Source organism: Vigna unguiculata, chromosome 10 (genome assembly GCF_037176805.1).
Source record: "Vigna unguiculata cultivar grain cowpea cultivar isolate G323 ecotype 2 chromosome 10, ASM3717680v1, whole genome shotgun sequence".
In the NCBI taxonomy this organism is placed as follows: Eukaryota; Viridiplantae; Streptophyta; class Magnoliopsida; order Fabales; family Fabaceae; genus Vigna; species Vigna unguiculata.
Genome location: NC_140801.1, coordinates 8,954,629 through 8,977,297, shown reverse-complemented (window position 1 = coordinate 8,977,297; position 22,669 = coordinate 8,954,629). Strand labels below are relative to the sequence as shown.

Sequence of the window (22,669 nt, the reverse complement as noted above, 5' to 3'; positions counted from 1 at the left end):
GGAAGTGAGACAAATATCACATAAAAAATACAACATATCATAATAAGATAAAATGAAATCAAAATTCTCTCAAACCCATAAAATTGGATTTTTTTTTTTATACTTTATAAAGATAATGAATAATTTTGTAGTGACTAGTCAGGATAAATGAGCTTATGACCAACAAAGTAACTCAACAACATCTCATCTTGAGTAATACTAACTTGTATAAATCCCCAAGGTCATACCTCCAACTACAATAATCAAATCTTTATTTATCATAAATTTTATTTCAATATTAAACCATATAATTATATAAATAAATAGATAGGATCAATGAATAATTAAAATAAATATAAAAAAAAGACCAGTACGTAACTGGAGATAAATATAAATAAGTAAATAAGAGTAAATATAAATTGAATAAATAGGACCAGTGCACAACTGGAGATGAATATAAATAAATAGGAACGAAAACTAAATATAAATTAGAATGAGGTTAGGGACACCTCACTTAAATGTAAATATAAAAATAATTATGAGATAAAAATAAATAAAAGTCAAAAGATAGAATGATAAATGTCTCCTCCCCTTACCTCAGAGATTGAAAAAGATAAATGCACGTTTCTCTTTTTATACACTCGCATTGTTAGCACTTTCTTTTTAATTATGCCTTCGTTGTTTTTATCATTCACTTCTCTTAATTGCTTCCTTTCACTCTCACTGTCTTTTTTTCTTTTAGCTTTTTATAAACAACTAAATCTCTACATACATATATAGATATACTTTTGCATTCAATTTCTTTTAGATTTTGTTCAGATTTGGTTTATCTCCATTCTGAATTATTTTATCCAAAGCTCTAAGCATTTAATGTACTAACGTTATGTACTTAAGTTTTATCCATTGACATTCAATGTGATTAATCAAGCAGGAAAGCTATTATTATATTCCCTGCATCCTAAATTCTTACGTATCAAAAGGAATAAAACTAACAAAACTTTTATATATATATATATATATATATATAAATTTTACTAATAAAAATTATTTTAATTTCTTTATCCTTTATATTTTTATCATTTTATTTAAATGTTTATTATCATCATTATAGTAGTACTTAAAAATTATTATTATTATCCTATATTTTTTTTCTTTATGATTGTCATTATTTATAATAAAATAAAATATTTATAAATAATGTGATATTAATAAATTGTATATTGTTGCATTATAAAATTTATGCATGTTACACGACCAATAGAAAATTAGAATGTTGGTGAAGGATTATTTGTGACTAACAAATGTTGGAGTGCACAAATAAGTGAAGAATAGAATAGTGATGATTTTTCTTCTGATATGGATAGTGATTTGGTGTTAGTTCTATTGGGAAGAAATTTACAAAATATAGACTTGAATATATGAACAAGGGATTCAATTTAAATTAAGGATGGGGTTTTGTTCTTTGAAGGATTTCAAGCATGAACTTATCAAGCATAGTGTTCTAAATGGTAAGAAAGTCAAATTTTTGAAGAATGATCAATTGAGAGTGGGGGTTGTATGTAAAAAAAGTGTGGTTTTTTAATTATGGTGAGCAAAGTTGGAGGTAGTCATACATTTAGGGTGAAGACACTTGTTGGTCGTCATAGATGTGGAAGGGTATTTATTAACAAGAATACAAATAAAGATTGGATTGGAAAAGTTTTAATGGATAGGTTTGTAGATGTGGGAAACATGATAGTAAACCAAATAATTGATGAAGTCAAGAAGACATACAACATTGGCATAACACCTTGGAGGGCTGGAAAAGCAAAGCAAATTGCAATGGATTGTATGGTGAGAGATGGACAATGCCAATATGGTCTTCTATATGATTATGTTGTTGAGTTAACAAGAGTTAGGACTGGAACATTCAAAATTAAGGTGAATCAACCACGACCCACTTTGCAACCAAGGTTTGAGTATTTCTACTTGTATTTATATGGTTGTAAACAAGGGTTCTTGGTTGGTTGCAGATCCTTCATTAGTGTTGACGATTATCATCTAGAAACTTCCTTTGGTGGTTAATTACTAGTTGTAGTAGGTAGACACCTCAATACTTTCCACTAGCTTTTGTTGTTATGGAAAATGCATGTAAAGAGACATGGAGGTGGTTTCTCACATTGTTGTTGACTAATAAAGGAGACATTCATAGTCATCATTGGGTTTCTATTTCAAATCAACAAAAGGTTTGTTATAATTGAACTTAATACTAAAAATTCCATTTTTTGACATCCATATGATGCTAACAACTATTATATTATATGCATAGACTTATGACAATCTTTGATGATATTTTGGAAGGTGTGGAGCGTAGGTTTTGTTTGAGGCACCTCTACAACAATTACAAGAAGAAAATTGGGGGACTTGTAGTGATAAGAGATCTTACAATGGAGGTAGCAAAGGTAATGTTCTATCAGGGGTGGGAAAAAATGTGAGTTGAAGAAAATTAATTCTAATGCTTTTGATTGTTTTATTGGAATTCCCAAAAAATCATGGTATAAACATACATTTAGTAGTTATCCTAAGTGTGATGTGTTGATGAATAACTTGTCTGAATCATCCAATAGTACAATTTTAATGGCTAGAGACAAATCAATCATTACTATGCTAGAATGTATTTCGTCATATATCATGAGTAGGTTTACAACACTAAGAAAAATTAATTGCATATCCTAGAAGTGATATGCCTGAACCTAAGACAAGGAAGTTGAAAAAAGTGGGAATTGGATTGTTGTGCAGACTAGGGATGCTAAATATAAAGTCACTTAGGTATTCACAATGGAAAAATTTGTTGTTGATCTAACTTAGCATAAATGCATTTGTTATTTTTAGGATTTGGTGGACATACCTTATAGTATGTTGTGGTGCAATTCATTATAGGATAGAAAATCCTGAGAATTATGTTCATGCAAATTATAAGAGAGTTGCATGCAAGGCGTGTTATGGGCCACAAATTACCCCACACCACCTTAAGCATTACAAAAACAACAATATTTTTTCACACCTACACACTTTTGATGTTAATTCTGAAGACGACCCACATCTTCACAACAATCCCAAACCAATTCTCCTTCGTGTAGAACCAAATCCTTTGCTATCAGACTTCATCACACTGCAACATTGATTTGCAAATTAAATTACCAACTAATGACATATTTCAACCCCAATCCCACAACAATGTAAAACCCTAGATCCCCAAAACCACCAATTTATTCACTCCATTCCCACAAAACAAATTTGCTTACCAATCTTCCCCGATACAAACTCGAGAAAGCCAACGCCATCAGGTATTCGAATCCAAACTTATGGGACACATTATGAGGGCTTCCACAAATTCTTGACGTTAATGTTGATGTTTCACACAAATCTAACCACGTCTAATTATTCATTTTTCATGTGCCAACTCTAGCACTCTAACCCACGTGCCAACTCTAGCACTCTAACCCACGTGCCAACTCTAGCAATGAATGTGGCTTAAAACGGAATGGTAACGTGACACGCCATTTGTCATGTCAGAATCATAGTCAAATCAAATTTTGTTGCAATAGAGGAACAAACAAGGGCAATCCAATTGAGAATTTAATTTTATTGGCCTCTTGAAAAAATATAATATTCAGAAGAAAAAGATGGAATAATGAAAAAGTTATGATTCATCTATCAAACATGGATAATAAAACATGAAGCAAACTCTGTATGAATCAGTCAAAAGTTGAGAGCCAAATACAAAAGGATGGATCATTCAGCCAAATACAAAAGTATGGATCATTCATCTGTAGATTCAATATCAGCTTCGGATGCATCAGTAGACAGAACAGAAGTGACTGGATCTACTGCAGAATTTGAAGTTTTGTAACTGTCTGAATCTGCGATTTTTGTCTCAACTGCAGACTTTGAAGTGAGTCCTCGTACCTCCATAGCTTCACGTGCAGCTTTTTCCTTCGCTCTTTTGGCTCTTTCCAACACATCTTCCTGCATGAGCATTATTATTTTCTAACAGCTAACAGACAGGTGTATATATATACATATACATCTACAAAGCAAAGCAATTTCAACTTCAAAATGCAAAGAAATTTATCAACTTCAAAATATAACATTTATGTGCGAGAAGCTAGATAACACGGATTCTTTATTTACATTGAAAAGGCGGCATCAATATAAATTACCAGATATTTAATATCCTCTAATAATAAAGATATGACACGAGAATCAACTAAAATTATCCTAATAATACATCCATAATCTAAATATTCTTGATTATAAAGGATTTGCACCTTATTTCTATAATTGTAACAACACTCTCTCTCTTGAGTCGGAACATATAATATGATCAATCCTTGGTTTCTTGGCAGCTTGGTAAATATGTCAGGCAACTATTCACTAGAATTGACTAGTTTGGTGGTGATGTCTTTAGACTTGAGCTTTACTCTTATGGAATGACAGGCTATCACAATATGCTTGGTGCTCCTATAAAAGAAAAAAATTATAAGCAATGTGTAAAACTTCATGGTTGTAACATCCAAGGCGCATTTGAAAATTTTCTTCAAAATTAAGCTCTGCAAGGAATTGCTTTAGCCATATATAAATTCACAAGTGACTATCAGCATTGCCATATATTTTCCTCCTACACTTAATCTTCACAACGTTTTCTTTCTTACTTTTCCACAATATTAAGTTCCTTCCAACATGAACAAAAGACCCTGAAGTGGAGCGCCTGTCATTTGATGACCCTGTCAATTAGCGTTAGAATACCCAATTCCCCTGTCCTCTTTAATCATCATTTTTCCAGGAGCATTCTTGATATAATTAGGATGCATAAGACTGCATCCCAATGATCTTGAAAATAAGAGCTTAAAAAATTAACTTACTATGCTCACTCCAAATGCAATGTTAAGATGAGTCACAATAAGGTAATTTAACTTACCAACTAATTGTCCATATCTCTCAAGGTCATAATATGGTTCTTCTTGGTCAAGTACAGGTTTTACACTCGAAACCATAGAGGTGTCCACAAACTAAGCATTTCAAATCTGTTTCTTCTAAAATGTGTATAACATATTTTCTGAGATATGACAAAACCATCCATGAATCGTGCAACTTGTATACCAAGAAAATAATACCTCATGTGCTCAAGATCTTGTCTACAATTGTTGAGCAAAATATTGTTTTAGTTGGTCAATGCTATCCTTATCACTACTTGTAACAATGTTACCACATACAATGAGGTGGATAAATCCTTGGGAAAATGATGGTAAATAGAGATTGATCAACACCACTATGTATCATTCCAAATTGTTGGTTGACGATCTGAAACATCCCAAATCACAGATGAGGTAATTGCCCAAGGTCATACAGGACCAATGAAGATGTCATACCATATCAGATGACTCCTCCTGAGTAAACAAATCTAGAAGCTTGTTCTAACTAAACTTCCTAATCAAGATCACCATGTAGAAACACAACAATGGGAGGCTGGAAGGCCGTCACTGCTCCACATGCTACCACACATTAGCAAGGGTGGTGGATCTATGCTCGGAAAGGACATGCATAAGGGTGCCTGAATGAGTTTTTCTGCTGGACATTTAAATGTGTAGATCGGTGTCGGGCTGTCCAAACATAGCGCTTGCTATAAAATTTGCCAAAAGGTGTCGCAAAAAAAATAAACAAAAAATAACTCTTCACCAGGTACAGTAGATCCATTGAGCCAACACAGGTTTTCAAGAGGTTGTGAGACCATGTTAAACTATAGGAAAGAGAGAGAGAGACATTGATATGAAACTGTGTTTCTGGGACCATACATGTCCTTTATTTATGTTGATAAAATTGAATCAATACAAAAAATAGACAAGATGTGATATCTTCTAATGACAAAAGTATGATAATGGCAATTAATATAAGCATTCCTAATAATATATACATACATATATATATATATATATATATATATGTGTGTGTGTGTGTGTGTGTGTGTGTGTGTGTTTGTGTGTGTGTATAATCTACTTATTCTTAATTAAAGGATCTGCATCTTATTTCCATAATTATAACAATATACAAACCTTCCTGCATCACCCCTTCACTGCAAGGTGACATTTCTATCCCCTACCTTTCTTCTCTCTCTTTTCATTATCAGCTACCACACCACATGTCACTCCCTGTTCTCATCTCATTTCAATCCTTGATCTTGGATCCCATTTCCCCAACTCACTACTCATCCATCTCCCTTCTTTCTTCTCTGATCATCCCTCTTAATTATTGGCCTATCATACTTTAAGACCGAACAGTAATTTAAATGGATTAAATATAAATATCCAATGTTTTAATCATTCCTAATTTATATGATACAGCAGCTACAAAAGAAACGTGCTTTTTATCAGCAATCAAAATTTTCAGATTTTATGTGTACATAGCTGTGGTATTGATTGGTCAAAAACATTTGGTCCATATCTATAATTTTCTTTTAGTTAATATTATTAAGCCACCTAAACTCTACAATTTCTTTTTAATAATTCCAACCTTTATTTTTCATAGTTTGAAAACTTGCATAGTAATCAGTTAACTTCTAGAAGAATAGACAATTAGATGGCAAGCATGGAATTTACTGATAAAGACGTATCCAGAATTGTGGAAAACAGCACATTTTCATTGCAAAAGAATACCTTCTGACCAGTTTCAATATGATAAAAGCTCAGAGATCACAGATTTACAATATAAATGAATCACTCATCTACGCCTCATGTCTCAAGAGAACTGTGACGGGTTTGATTCTGTTCTCTTCTTCTTTGTTTTAAAATTTAATTTCTAAAACAATTCTACAAGACTTGAACAATCAATTCCCACCCAAAATCTATTAATATTGGAAAATCGTTTTCAAAGAGTTTTAAAAAAATGAGAAAAGAACTGGGAATGCTTTTTGCTTCAACTTCTCTGCTCAGGTGCTCTGGAGACAATTTAAGAAAACCAAAATGTGCTGCACAAAAAAACACTTCTATATGTGCTAAGGAGACGAATTTTCCAAAACAGAAATTCAATTTTGAAAATAGTAAACACTCCTATGTTCTTCCCTTTGCATTATTTATGCCTTGTCATCTCCTTTCTCACACTACCTAAAATTACAACCAATAGAGATTAACCCCTGTTTAACAGGAGTTTACAATCTAAATATTGTTATGCAATTGGAGACAGGAAAGGAACAGCCTTTACTTTCATATTTTATTGAGTTATTCTGTCTTCTTTGTGTTAAATTTTACAGAATGTAGCAGTGTTGGACATTCTCGGTCTAGAAAGAATACAACATTCTAGTTATTCTATATAGCAACGTTTGTCTACATCTCAATTGATTGCCACTTTCATTTTCCAACTCATCTCTCAACTCTTGATCAGCATGACTCTAATTTTGTAGCTACACAATATCCAAGTATCTTAATCTGGACAGCCCAAAACACCTTGGAGTACAAAAGTGATGGTAGACTAAGTTAAAAACAAAAATGTATTTTGGTAACAAGTGGAATTTGAAATAAGTTTATTGGGACAAGTGATAGTCCCCATTACCTATAAAATCATTTTTCAAATTCGAAATACAATTACAAATGTTTCCCTGTACCGGAAAATTAAGATCCGATAAAAGGGATGATCTATATTCTAAAAGTTGAGTTAAAAGCAGACATTAATTGTCAGAGCATCCAAAATTTATCGTTCTGGATCATGTTACCACATAAAATCTTTAAGCAGATTATCACTTTCCAATTAATAGACACAGATACAAAATAATAGGCAAGCATTACTGTTTACATAGTTATGAGGAAAACACGAGACAACATATTGCATAAATCCAGCAAAAGATATTTCCAGTTTAAACAGCTCCATACCTGAAAGTCCTGCACTTGCTTCTGTTGTTCAGCTTGCAATCTACCAACGGTGCTCAAAATCTCACCAACTGTGGATTCAATGCGCTCATTTAGTGCTTCAGCTACAGCTTTTCCCAAGAAAAATGCATCCAGGATGCTTCTGTTGCTGCTATCACTGTCACCTGCATGATTCAGTCACTTATTAAATGGAGAAAGAAAATATAATAAAACACCTCAGATAGAGTTTAAGTGGACTAATTTATCCCGCAAACTACTTGTTTACCAGTATGTAAACATAAACTACAAACTTGAATAATCCTTGAGAATTGATTATCATTAACTCAATATACTATGTGAAACATTACTACTAGAAAAGAAGTGAAGCAAACTGAATGCATACTGTTTGATTCCTATTCTTCAAAATCGTTTTCCATTTTCTAAAACCAAAAAGGCAGATTTTGAAAACTGTTTTCAAAAGGAAAGCGTTTTTCTAAGTTTAAAAAATAATCCAAAACATCTTGTTTTTGGTTTCTACTTTCGGTTTTCTAATACTCGTTTTTCCTGACAAAATTGAATCTTCTTTCCCCTCTCTTATCCACAAATTAGTTCTTGAAAACTGCTTTATGAAATAATTTCTAATATCTAAAAGGCAAAAACAGAATCGGACCCCCTACCTAAATAATGGACATTCTTGCAATTCCTAAGTCCCCATGAATCCATTGCTCAATCTAAAACGCCTTAAGCATTTGCAAAATTAAGGAATAAAAAGAAGAAGAAAAAGCATAACTCTCTAAGAACATAAGCTACTACAAACAGCAGAAAGGATGAATTTTTTTTTTTCAAACAACAGCCACCCATGAAGACCAGAAGTTGATATTAAAAAAACAAAAACCCTTTTCACATCACATCATTGAAAAACACATCAGCAACATCACTAGCAGTGCAAGGGCGAGAAAGAAGAAGAACAAAAATTTACCCGAGCCAGGGCCACCGGGCCAGATGCTACATCGAAGTGCAGTGTTTTGAGAACCCCTTTTGCGGGGAAGTTCAATGCGCGATAATTTGGAAGACGAAGGAACAGCGAAATTGGAAGAAAATAAGGGACAAAAAGAAACATTGGTTTTGGACAACGCAGTAAACGGTGAAGGTGAAAGTACAGTGTTCATTTTTTCAGAAACACGCACTATCTCTCTCTCTCTTGCTTTGCTGTGCCTCTCTTGTTCAACCCCACGAATTGGACTTGTCCAAAAGATCTGAACTGAAATTTTGTGAGATATTAAGAAACTAAAAACAAAGAGCATTATTTAATTATTTGTCTAGAAAGTGCTACCTAATACAAACAAACATTTTATATTTTTTTAAATGTGCCATACTCATCATTTAATTATTAATTAAAATTTACTGATAAGATTAATGATTTTTTTTAATTCATTTTATATTGGTTGATATAAAAACCTTTTTAAATTGAAATTTATTAACTCATTTTTAAAATTAAATTATTAACAAAAAGATTAAATTATGTTTTTTCATTTGGTTCATAAGAAAATATCGTTTTGGTTTTTTTTTTATTATTTGTCTTAATTTGATTTTTATCTTGAAAAAATTGATTTTGTTAATATTATACTAATAATGTTAAAGAGCTGTCATGTGTTAATTATTGATTTTTTTTTTAATTTCTTTGTTAATTTTCTTTTACTTTTATTTACTTTTTAAAATTTTTTAAGAAAAATAAAAATTTGTCACCTGTCAACCTAACGTTATGTCACGTGATAGTGACTGTGTAATGTGGCAATGACAATGCCACGTGCCACTATCAAGTCATATGTCATTTTCACATTCTCAATTTGGTTCTATATTTTCATTTTTCTTAAATTTAGTCATATTTTTTTTGTAAACATTTAGTAATTTTGTTCTTCTCCAAATTGAAATCAAATTTAATTTTTATATAAATGGTATACAAATAATTTTATTGAAATTAATATTTTTATTAAATATTTTTAACAAGATCAAGTTTATTTTAATTTATATTTATTTTACATTGAATTTTACTTAAAATTGTTTTAAGGTTGTTACTAGAAAATAATATTAATAGAAAAAAGTTCAAATAATAGTATTAATTTTTTATTACATCATAATTTAATATATTTTTTATTTAAATTTATATTTTAAATAATTTTATATTTTTAAAATTTGTAAATTTGTAAAATTTGTTCATCTCCAAATTGAAACCAAATTTAATTTTTATATAAATGGTATACAAATAATTTTATTGAAATTAATATTTTTATTAAATATTTTTAACAAGATCAAGTTTATTTTAATTTATATTTTACATTGAATTTTACTTAAAATTGTTTTAAGGTTGTTACTAGAAAATAATATTAATAGAAAAAAGTTCAAATAATAATATTGATTTTTTTATTACATCATAATTTAATATATTTTTTTATTTAAATTTATATTTTAAATAATTTTATATTTTTAAAATTTGTAAAGTTGAATAATTTTTATATAAATGTTTGAGTTGGTTTAAAAATAACAATTATATAAATTTAAATGTAAAAATTTAAAATAATTTTAAACAATTTTATGACAATTTAAAATAAATAAATTTAAAATTTGAAAATAACTTTAAATAAAGTTGAATGTGAAATATAAATCTAAACAAACTTACTTTTGTTAAAGGTATATAATAAAAATATCAATTTGAATAAAAATATCAAATTTAATAAAAACATTTTTATAACCTTTATATAAAAATTAACTTTTGTTTTAATTTGTAGAAGGACGAAATTGCAAAATTTTAAAAATATTGGGACTAAATTGAGATCAAATATAAATACAGGGACCAAATTGAGATGAAAACAATGACACATGACGTGGTGGTGACACGTGGCACTACTGTTGTCACATTACACTATCACTACCACTTGACAAATTTTAATTTTTTTAATAATTAAAAATAAATAAATAAAAATTAAAAAAGAAAACATGAACTACACATGACACATTTTTAACGTTGTTAGTATGATACTAACATGAAGGACTTGATTGGATCAAATTTTTCAAAATTGAGACAAAATTGAGACAAATAAAAAAAAGGTCAAACCAATATTTTCCTACAAAAATAGGACCAAAGACATAATTTAACCTTAACAAAACAATGTAATGTTGCCATTATTTATAATCATCATGTTTCCTCCACATATGCCATAATGAATTTTCCTCAGACCTTGTATTAGTAGGTGCGGATGACCCCCCACCACTATGGAAGGAATGTTTCCTCTTTTTTGTAGGACTTGGATGAAATCCTACTTCAACCAAGGGAGGCACTCCTACTTAGGCACAAAGAGCTTGATAATCAATTTTTTTTTTTATGATCTCTCCATCCAAATAAAAAGCTAATTAGAAAAATAGTTAGTCGAAGAAAACAAGGCGTAATAGTTACCCAAGAACAATGCAAATGAGTTCTAGGAAAGAAAACACTAAGGAGCACTTTACTATTAATCGGTTGAGGTAGTTCCTTTAAAATCTCTATGTCCCTCTTATCTTCGGCAATCAGGTAGTGACCCCTAGAATTAAATTTTATGGATCTTTGCTAGTACAGAGGAAACCTTAGAGAATTGTCCAGGAGAAAATATTAAGTTATTTCTTATCATATTCAACACATCTAACTTTGAAAGATTGGTTCTTAAAACTCTTGTATGATTGAGTATCTACAATTAAAAGAAATCCATATTGGTCACCATTTAAAGAAATCCACCCAACCTCCCAACCATGAAAATACATGAATTTATTAGTAGTGAGCATTATATATAGATATTCATAAAGGATTTCAAAAGCTTTTAGATATGTTTAACTATTGGGGTGTACCTGACTCAGTGCTACCCGCATCATAGATAACATATGACATTTAAAAGTAGATAAAGGAAATATCAAGGTCTTTAAACCTAAATTCATATATAAAGGTGAAGTCGACGGTATCAGATAGCAATTTTTGAAAAACTCTATCACTCCTATTGCAAGCCTTGACCTCTAAAAACTTAACCATTTCTTCATAACATATGTTATAAGACAAAATAAAATCTTTCACTGACTCGGTACTGAGGAAATCAGAAGTAAAGGTCACGAGTTCCTCATGATTAATGGGAGGAAATCTATTTCTTCTACCCTTCTTAAGGGATTCTTAAGGGACCTCTAAAGAATCCTTAACTTTGTGTTTCCCTCTTACACCCTTACAAATAAGAATAAGGGGAGGAAAAGGAGAGTTAGGTTTCGCTGAAGAACCTTCTCGGTTGACCGAGTGGGTATGACAAAAACACATCATCTCTAGTGGCAATAATCTCTTGCATGACCAAGGGATGTTGTTCATTAGAGGAATCATAAGAGGAGGAGGAAGACATGGGGATGTACCTAAAACAAGGAAGAAGAAAAACTTTGAAGCTTGGATAAAGATTAGTGTGAAACGAAGTCAAAGTGGTAGCTCAGAATAGGGAAGAAAAATGGGAGGAGACAAAAATAATTGAATGTTTGAAATAAGGGTAAGGAGAAGTCGAAACACTTTACTTAGTAGCGATAAAGTAACCCTAAACAATACGTTTTCACAAAAGTCGGAGTGTCTACCCCTTTTCGGCTTGGAACGATACCTACATCTTGGGACATATATGTTTGAAGGTTGAAGAGTGTGGAAACTATCTTCTTGTGGAGTCTTTACAATGTAATTTCGGTCCTATAAAAGCATTGTAAGAACAATATTGATTTATTTTTTTATCTTTTGTATACATCTCAATTACGCATGCATTCTTCCAGTTTTGAAAGGGTTTCTTATATATGAAACCCTAATAATGTTATTCAAGTCTGAATACTCTACACATTTTGCATTATCATGTTTGGTTCAAAATTTCCCGTTATTTTGTTCATCAACTTCCACAGAAACTAAAATTGCAAGATCTTTGTGTCTCTTTTTTATTTCTCTCTTTATTTCGCACAAGCAAATCATGTACTTCATTTTTGTTTTCACACACATTTTGACTTAGACACGTTGTTTTCACTCTACTTTGAATGATCTTTGATAACATTATTTTCTATCTTTTATTGGTGTTAAGTTTTGTGAATAAAATCAACTTCTCCATAACTTTTATCTTGTTTAATCCTCAAGTTTATCTTGTTTTTGTATTGTTTTGTATTTTAGTTATTTTATGCTTATTCACCTCTAATCTCTATTTTTTTAATGTGTGAAATAAATCAATAGGAAGCAATTCTGGTGGAGAAAAACAAGTTGGAACTCAAGGAAGCATGATTAGACAAGAAAGAATGGTTCTTAGACAAATACGCATGCCGAGGGGCACTAGAATCACACTCATGGCTGCAAGAAAGGACTCACTTGTAGGGTTATACTGCCATGGAACACCTCTGGATGGCCAAAATATTCGAGTCGTTCTCACTAGGCGAAAATGACAACTCAAACCTACAATATTTGAGTCATAAGGCAAAAATATGGTTCACCTAGCGAAGAAAAAGTTATAGAGCGTCAATTTCTAGGCCTCATTTGGGCAAGAATGTCGACCTTGATACGTGAAAATGGGTATTTAATCATGGTTCTACAAGATTTTTAAAGGATTCCTCATTTTTCACGAAAAGAAACACCTTAAGGACAATGTTATGCATGTCTTAATCCAGACTCTTCCTAATCCTTTCTTCATTTACAATTTTATCAGTTTTATCTTATATTGTTATTCTTGTCATAAGAATGATTTGACTTTATCAATCTTCATCTTTTATTATTATTATTATTATGATTATTATTACTATTATTTGTTATGCTAATTCTAAACATCTCAAACCTTACAAATTTTGAATTTGTGGAATTTGTGACCCTTGATATTACAAGGAAGAATTACTTATATTGGATATTAAATGTTGAAATACATTTAGATGCAATGAATCTTGATAATACCATTAAAGAAAGAAATAAAGCATATGAGCAACTAATTTGCTCCTGTGAGAACAATATTGTGAAAAAAAGATTTTAAAAATATTATGAATTTATTTCATGTCTTTGTATGGCTTAACAAAGCAATGAAGCTTTTGATGAAAAATCATGAGATTTGCCCACCTGGTCCTACTCCATTCCCATAATTGAATGTAGCAATAAATATTATGAATTTATTTCATGCCTTTGTATGGATAAACAAAGCAATGAGCTTTTGATAGAAAATTATGAAACATGTCCAATTGGTTCTGCTTCATTCCCATAAGTAAATGCAACAATATCTGATTTATATTTTCATAATCATGATATTTATTATGGACATAGTTATAAATGAAATTTCAAAGACACATTTTGTCACCAAAAGTGGCACAATAATGTGAAAAAGGGAAAAGGAAAATGTGAAAATATTGACAAATAAGATGAAAGTATATATTATCATTACAATGGTAAAAGCCATTTGAGTTGTACTTGTTGTACACCAAAGCATCTTATAAATAATGAGAAAAACATAGAAACACATTTTCCTTATGAAGATGGTGATTTTGATTATGGCCATATGGATGCTACTCATCTTGATATTATTATTTTCTTTGTAAACCAAATGGAAGCATTGATCACCTCATTGGTTATGAGAGTGTTAAAAAAATTCTCATATTGATATTTACATTTATATGAAGAACGGATGTTGGCCCTAGTATCAATGATAAGGATATGTGTCTTATCGATAGTGCAACAACTTATACAATTCTTAAGAGTAATACATTTTTCTCTTGTTTGATAATGCGAGACAACAATGCTAGTATTATTTATAGTACTACAAATATATTTGAAGGCTCTGGAAGAGCTATTATACTTCTACCAAGAAGTTGAATAGAAATTTATTAAGTTTTAAGGATATTTGTCTAAATGGATATCATATGGAGACAAACAATGAAAAATGTATGAAATATCTTTATATCACTCAAATTTAGTCAAATATAAAATGTGTATTGGAGAACTTATTAGCCTTCTCTTATGGCTTATACTACACATATAGTAATGCAATTGAGACACATGTCATTGTAAGCTAGAAGCTTGCAAATAGAAATGAATTTCTTGGTTGGCATGATCGGTTGGGTCATGTAAGATTTTTTAGTGTGGTGTATATGTTTCAATTTTCCCACCAATAGGGACTATGATGGGTCCTCAGAGATGATTTAGAATATATGTTGGATATGATTCTCCCTCAATAATAAAATATCTTGAATGACCAACGGGAGACTTATTTACAGTTTGACTTTTCGATTGTCACTTTGGGGAAGAAAACAATTGGAAAAGAATATTGGTTGGAATGAATTATCTTCATCTTAACTGGATCCTCGTACAAAAGAATGTGAACTGGAAGTTCAAAGGATAATTCATTTACAAAATTAGTCAATCAATTACCAAATGTTCTTACTGACAGAAAGGGTAATCACATCATATATATCAACTGTTAATGCTCCGAGTATATTTTATATTAATTCCTAACACGCCTGAAGCGTGGTAGGCTTGTTAGTTCCAAAGACACGTTTGAAGCGTGGTAGGCCTATTGGTTCCAAAGATAAAACTCTTGAAAGATAAAGGGAGCTAAAATGCAAGATGACCTAATCGAAAGGGTGGAAATCCCAAAAGATTCATTTGACATAATTAATGATTCGATTCCAGAAGAACCTCGAGTACCTGAAATTATTTAAAATGATGAGATCTCAATAAATTATGTCATGAATCATATAATATGGAACCAAAATGAAGTCAACATTGACGAAACTTTTACATATAATATAGTGATGAATATGGTAACATCCCGACCGGATATTACAAATTTAATTAATAAAATAAATAAATAATAAATAAATTGCATTCAATTTCATTTTCCAAAAATGTGGGGAAATTTAAAACTTTATTACATCATTAAGAAATACCTCAAGTCCAATATTATATAAAACTCAATGGAAATATCCAAGTCTGATAAATTGAAGGTTTACAACTGATTCAAAAACATAATTAAAACTATGAATAAATTCTCCCAAGCTAGCCCCCGCTCTGGCTCTATGCCTCACCAGATCCACCTGCAACATCATCTGCTCCCATGTACCGCGTACATGATCATCGTCAAACACAAACAGATAGGGTGAGCTAACAAAATAAAACATATGCATACAAATCATATAATTACAATCGCACCAAAGGAATTCATATCCTTTGATTTCACATACATGGCTGCCACCATGTCATCCGTGTTCTACGTCTTCTGATGAGTACTTCAAGGTGTTTTGTTACCTCACCTTCAAGCCACATTTGGTAGAGCACGTGTGGGAAACCATGCTACGGATCATACATCCCAAGACTACCAAACTCGTCAGCTTATTACTGAGGAAAGCAATCTAATTGGACCCATCAGTACACGCCACAACGTGCACACTCACAGCGGCAACACTCGCCAACCCGAGCCACAACTCAAGAGTTCCTCATGTTCTTCTGCCATCCCAAGCCACAACTCAAGAGATGTCATTCCGAGCCACAACTCAAGGAATGCCACGTGCTTAAACCCTATCTCGAGCCACGACTCAAGGGATACGTTCCGAGCCACAACTTAAGGAACACCAGCAAGTCGACCTTTGAAGTATCACTAAAGCCTTGTAGACCACGCACATTAAAACAAGCAACCTGCTTTTGCCTCACCAAGATCACTTGGCGTTGCACACGAGTCACTAGGCGCAATAGGCCTCTAGTTCGTCTAGGGGGGACGCGTACCGCCAGGCGCCAAGCGCCTTTAAAGTCACTCTGCCTACAGGTGTCGCCTAACGGGTGTGATGAGTTCAAACTTTTGCCCTCAAATAATATTTAAATTTGGGGATTTAATATAATTTTTGCGCTTAAGGATTGATTTTAGTTGCATAAAATATTATTGCATATTCTAACGTTTGATAATGTAGCTAGAATTTAATTTGGATCATTAAGAGTGTGAATTTGAAATATTCAAAGTTATAAAATAAGTAAAAAATCAGAAAATTCTGGAGAGGAATAATTCAGGAGCTAAATGCACCCCCAATTTTCATTTTACACACTCCTCCTACAAGTGGCCCGCCTAAAAACTTGTTCTGCACCCATAATTTTTACTAATTTGCACCCCTCCTACCACTTAAACTCCACACAACCAGATCATGCCACGTGGCAATCCTCCACTAATTAATTTGTCCAACCATATGATGACACGTGTCATGATCCTCCACTCATTAAATTGACCAATCAGAGCATGACACCTCATCACCTTCTCTTCTCCACACAACCAGAAATCCTAACCCTAATCTTCCTTCTCTCTCAGCCGTCACCCTCCACGGTAGCCACCACCATCCTTCACGGCAGCCACCGCAAACTTTTGACCACCACTGCAACTCGCCCTTTTTCGTCGTGCCATCAACTTCGTCACCTTCAGCAACCAAAGCAGACCTCCATTGCTTCATCTTCTCGCCACCATCTTCTCCAAATCATCACGCTACCACCACCATCTGCACCGTGCTCGAGCAAGCCTCCATTCTTCACTGCTTCAGATCTGTGCGACTCTCTATCACCCTTGAACCAGCAACGCCGTCCACGGCCACCGTGACCAACAACTGCATCTTTTCACCGAGATCTGATTTGTATTGTCTTCATCGCGACAGTGCTCATGGCAACAGAAAACACGAGCCACCATGCTTGACACCTTCAATGGCAGCACCACCGTCAACCTACAGCAGCGAAACCTTATCGCAACCACCATCACAACTCTAGAACGCGAACCTGTCACCATTTTTTTGCAACAACCGTGGACCCAGTACCTTCATCGTTTATGTGTTCCGCAACAGTGTAGCAACTCGCGAACCTTGAGAAGTCGCAGTAGTAGAGCAGTGCCCACCAGAACCTTCGTTGCCGCAACACCATAAATCTGCACCGCAAATGCCTCTATCGCACACGCGAGTTCTCACCAATATTGCAGCACCGTAGATTGAAACGTAGCCACGAACCTTGCGATGCCACCCGATGCAGATTGAAACGCGATGTACGCAACAGCCATCGTGAGGACCCATTGTGGCAGCTTGGTAACGTAGTAAAAATTCCCAACGATAGAAACCACGATGGAGGAAGGAGGAAGAAACCCTAGTTCTGGATAGAGAAAGCACACTACCACATGCCAGCTTCTCAATGGACAGTCAAAGAGTCAAAATTGGTCAAGTAGACTATTTGACAAGTATAGTTGGCAGGCGGTTCCTCTACAGGAACCCAGAATTGCCTAGAAAAGGGATGAGTCGCCTGGCGGCAATTCATCGCCCGCTAGGCAATTTCTGGAAATTTCCAGAAACACGAGATTAAACAGAATAAAAGAATTTCATGAATAATCATAATATATTTATCATGCAATTTAGACTTAAACACAAAATTATCGAGTAAAGCTCCCCTAACCTGAATTCCTTAGCTTAAACTTGGGGTTCTTGGCTTCTTCTTTGATCAAAATGGATGCCCCTTGTTTTCCCACTTTAGCTCTCATTCTCACTCAATTATGACAATACACTCTCCAATTTCGTATTCCTCTTACTAAGCAACAATGGCCAACACAAAAACCTTTCTTCTCACCCAAATTTTGCCTTTTAATGGTGCCTTAATGATATGTTAATGCACTAAAAAGGAAATGGTTTAATGTTGATGATAATTGTCATTCGTTAGGTCATTATGAATTGATTTTCTAGCCTCCCTTGGAGGCCCATTGTTACTAGGGTTTCTCTGCCCTTTCACGTTCATGCCAAAACTAATTTTAGCAAAATGAAAGTTTAATGTGGGTCTACCAAGGTTTGAACTCATAACCATGCCAATGTCAAATCAATGCACAACCATTCAACCAATTCATGTTTCCTAATGATTCATATAATTCTATAATTATATTATCACTCAACATGATCAAACATATTGCTAAAATGATAATAAATTAAATAGCACATAAATGGCATACATATGACTTGAAGGATTTTATTCCAACAAGGAAATTTCTAAAGAGAGTTATTCAATAAAATTGAACAAGCCCTTTTATTGATTAAAGCAATAAGGACATGTGTGGCATAACCGACTTATTGAGCACTTATTAAAAGAAGGATATAAAAATGATCCTATTTGTTCTTGTATTTATATGAAAAGATCCAAAAATGAATTTGTCATAACTATTATTTATGTAGATGACATAAACATTGTTGGAACTCCTAATGAATTCATAAAGTCAATTGATTGCTTAAAGAAAGAATTTGAGATGAAGGATCTTGAAAAGGCAAAATTTTTGTTTGAGATTAAGAATTGAGTATTTAAGCAAAGGTGTTTTTATACATCAAGAGCCTTATATAATTAAGTTGTGTAAAATGTTCTAAATGGACAAGTTACATCCATTATGCACTCTAATAGTAGTGAGGTCTTTAGATGTTGATAAATGCTCTTCTTAGACCTCAAGAAAATGATGAAGATCTTTTTTGTCCAGAGGTACCATATCTTAGTGTTATAAGAGCATTAATGTATCTTGCTAATTATACTTGACGCGATATTACATTTGTTGTAAATTTGTTAAGCAAGATATAGTTCTTCACCTACAAGAAGACAATAAATTGGAGTAAAAAATATACTCTGTTACCTTAAGGGTACTATGAATATGAAATTATTTTATCCAAATGATTCAAAATTGGATCTAATGGACTATGCATATGCATGTTATTTATTATATTCTCACAATGTTACAGTGGTTGATCACAAAAAAATATTTATTCACATGTGGTAGCACAATGATTTCATGACGACATGTGAAAGAGACCATAACAGCAACATAGTCAAAATCATGCATAATTTTTTAGCATTACATGAGGTAAGTCATGAATACGTTTAGTTAAGGTCTATAATTCAACATGTGCGACAAACTTGTGGTCTATCCTTGAGAAGAATGCAATCAACAACCATATATGAAGACAATAGTGCATTGTTCAATTGAAAGGATGATGTAGAGATCCAAAAGATTCGTTCATGCAAAAATCTAGCAAATTTATTTACAAAGTCTTTGCCAAGAATAACTTTTGAGCAATTGGTTCACAAGATTGGACTCCATCATCTTAATAATGTAAGTTTACGTGAGGGGGAGAAATAGAAGATGTAAAGAACAATATTATATAGAATGGTGTACTCTTTTTCCTTCACTAGGTTTTTATCCAAAGGGTTTTTTCTAGTAAGGTTTTAACACGACACATACTTTTATCAATGGACACCCAATGGGGAGTGTTATGAATTAATGGTCGTCCATTGATTTGATACAATCACTCGTATGATTAATATGATTGATAATCATATGATTCATTACTCTTTATGTAAATATTTTGTATTAACTATTTGATTTGTATCCTTTATGGATTGCTATGTTGTTTTTATAAATAGGACTTTTCCAATTAGTAATAAGACACACAAAAAAGTTACTCCCTATTCTCTTATTTTGTATTCTTTCTTTGCTTCTTCTCTCTATTATTAGACTTTATTTGATAACCAAATTTTTTTTTCTTTATCTTCTCTCCTTACTTAATTTTTTATCAAAATAATTCAATTTGAATTATTTATTAAAGACTATTATTTATATCTTCTCTTAAATGTATTTATAATCTAATAACAATAATAATAATCATTCTTACATTAAAATCTTTCAATAAATTACACCGGACATTATTAGAACGAAGTAATTCATATAAAACAATTACACAATTAAAAACAATACAAACAAATTTTTGGTACATATTCGTGTTTCCAATTCTTTTTTTGGTGTTACTAAGAAAACTTATTTAACTCATGGAGAATCAAAGGAAACAAACTGGAGAAGTTCTGGATTCTGCTCAAAATGTACCATGTCACGCGTAGTCAAGGTAATCCATGCCTCAATGCCATCACCAGCCTTAGTAGCCATAAAAATCACCACATTTTTTATAGGCACTCCAATAGTGCGCACGTAACATGGTTTTCCCCATCCGAAATCCGTTTCATAGAACCCAAACCTCACCCAACTGCTAAAGCTATAACAAGGAACACCCTTTTCGGCCATTGTTTTTACTTCATTCAAAGACTCCATCACCTTATAAAACTCATCACCCTGAAGCATACTCAAATAATTTCCATCAACTTTTCTTATCGTTTCCCTCACTCTCTCGCCCAAATCACGCAGCCCCACTTCTCCTTCCACCTCCAACACCGGAGAGATTGCTTGTCGCGACAGATTTCCCATGGAATGCTCCGACAAAGTTGAGGCCATTCTGCTGCGAATGTTGACCGCGTGGGATACCATACACGCCGGAAATTTTCCTTCCTCTGAACTTGCTTTCGCCGCTTCCAGTAATGATCTCCATATGAGTGCTGTCACGGCTTCAACTCTGGTGGGAGTGAAATCGAAGCTCCCCACCTTTTGCTTCAGTCTAGATATGTTGCTCCTGTTGAACACGAACCTCTTTGTCACAATGTTTTTGCCCATCATGCCACCAGTCAAGTCCATTTCTATCTTCCTCCGCGGAAAAACCAGTGCCCCTTCTTCCATTTGAGGTAGTATCAGTTTGTTTCCTCTGCAAAATTTCAAATCTTAAGAACTGGGTTATATAAGTTTATAAAATCGGTAGGATTGAGCCTGTGCAAACAATTTTAAAAATATTTTTGTTTATCGAATGATTTGGAATGTGTGACCAATAATATACCTTGATGATGCAGCCCAAGCAGTGAGGAAGGATGCTGCTGCAGAAGCATCAGCGATCTTGTGTGAGAAGCAGACGCCAAGCGCAAGACCTCCACACGTGAACTGGTTCAACTGAACTGCCATGTTCCCTGTCAGAGTTTCTCTTGCAGGGTTGAAGGGATCGCATGGGAAAAGGTGGTTGATCTGATGAAGGTCAGGGTTTTTGAGAAGGCTTGAGAGTTCCATGGGGACTCTACACTCGGTGAAAACAACGCCCTCATCGTTGCACTCGACGGTTGAGTTGCCTCTGAGGGTTCCGCAAAAGGGGTAATAGAGAGTGAGAACTTCTGATAGAGAAGCCTTCAATTTTTGAGATATTGTTTTGGTGTTTGTGGCATCGGAAGCAGGGTAAAAGAGGATTATAGGGACGTAAAATGGAGGAGCCAATTGATCGATGAGAGAGAGTTTGAAGTGTCGAAGCTCATTGGGTGTTGTTGAAGATGGCTTTATTGTCTCCTTTGATACAATCTCACCTTTCACTTCCATTTCTCTCAACAAAAACTGTTGCTATATATGTATATGTATAATATGAGACTCTGTTACTATATATAGAGATAAAATCTTGCCTTAATATCATAACCAAAAGTTTTCTGAGTTTTTAAATTAGACATGTGATCAATTTCTCATATAAATTAGATTCATATCTTATTATAATTATATATCTTTGATAATCCTTTTAATAATATATGAACATTGTGTTTTTAGAGAAAGAGTTTGAATAATTTGAGAATTTTATATAAATTATTACTTGAATCTACTGCGCATGTTGTTGGCAAAACAATTTCCTTATATTTTCTATTTTACAAATTATAAAAAAAAACAATGATATATTAGTTATTTAAATATGGCATGAATCAAATTTATTTGTTGATATCTGTATCGTATCTTAGAAAATCTTTTATATGTAGTTTGACTATAATACTTTTATACAATTTACTTGAATCTCATCACTGTGCATGTTAATGTTGTTTAATATTTTATATATGAACTTCATGGTTCATACGATATTAAATTAATTCTATTTTAATGAGA

At 32.8% G+C, this 22,669-nt stretch overlaps 2 protein-coding genes across 2 annotated transcripts; both read right to left on the bottom strand.

Moving 5' to 3' along the window:
* Nucleotides 1-3,589: 3,589 nt before the first annotated feature.
* LOC114165897 (uncharacterized protein At4g13200, chloroplastic) lies at nucleotides 3,590-9,120 on the bottom strand. The gene is made up of 3 exons (XM_028050520.2): nucleotides 8,836-9,120; nucleotides 7,881-8,041; nucleotides 3,590-3,987 (listed from the first exon to the last, which is right to left on the bottom strand). Exons 1-3 carry the CDS (start codon nucleotides 9,023-9,025, stop codon nucleotides 3,781-3,783), a joined length of 558 nt encoding a protein of 185 aa, XP_027906321.2. The 5' UTR covers nucleotides 9,026-9,120; the 3' UTR covers nucleotides 3,590-3,780.
* An 11,410-nt stretch (nucleotides 9,121-20,530) lies between these two features.
* Nucleotides 20,531-22,142, bottom strand: LOC114165189 (stemmadenine O-acetyltransferase-like). The gene is made up of 2 exons (XM_085668012.1): nucleotides 21,600-22,142; nucleotides 20,531-21,470 (listed from the first exon to the last, which is right to left on the bottom strand). Exons 1-2 carry the CDS (start codon nucleotides 22,121-22,123, stop codon nucleotides 20,708-20,710), a joined length of 1,287 nt encoding a protein of 428 aa, XP_085524138.1. The 5' UTR covers nucleotides 22,124-22,142; the 3' UTR covers nucleotides 20,531-20,707.
* Nucleotides 22,143-22,669: the final 527 nt, after the last annotated feature.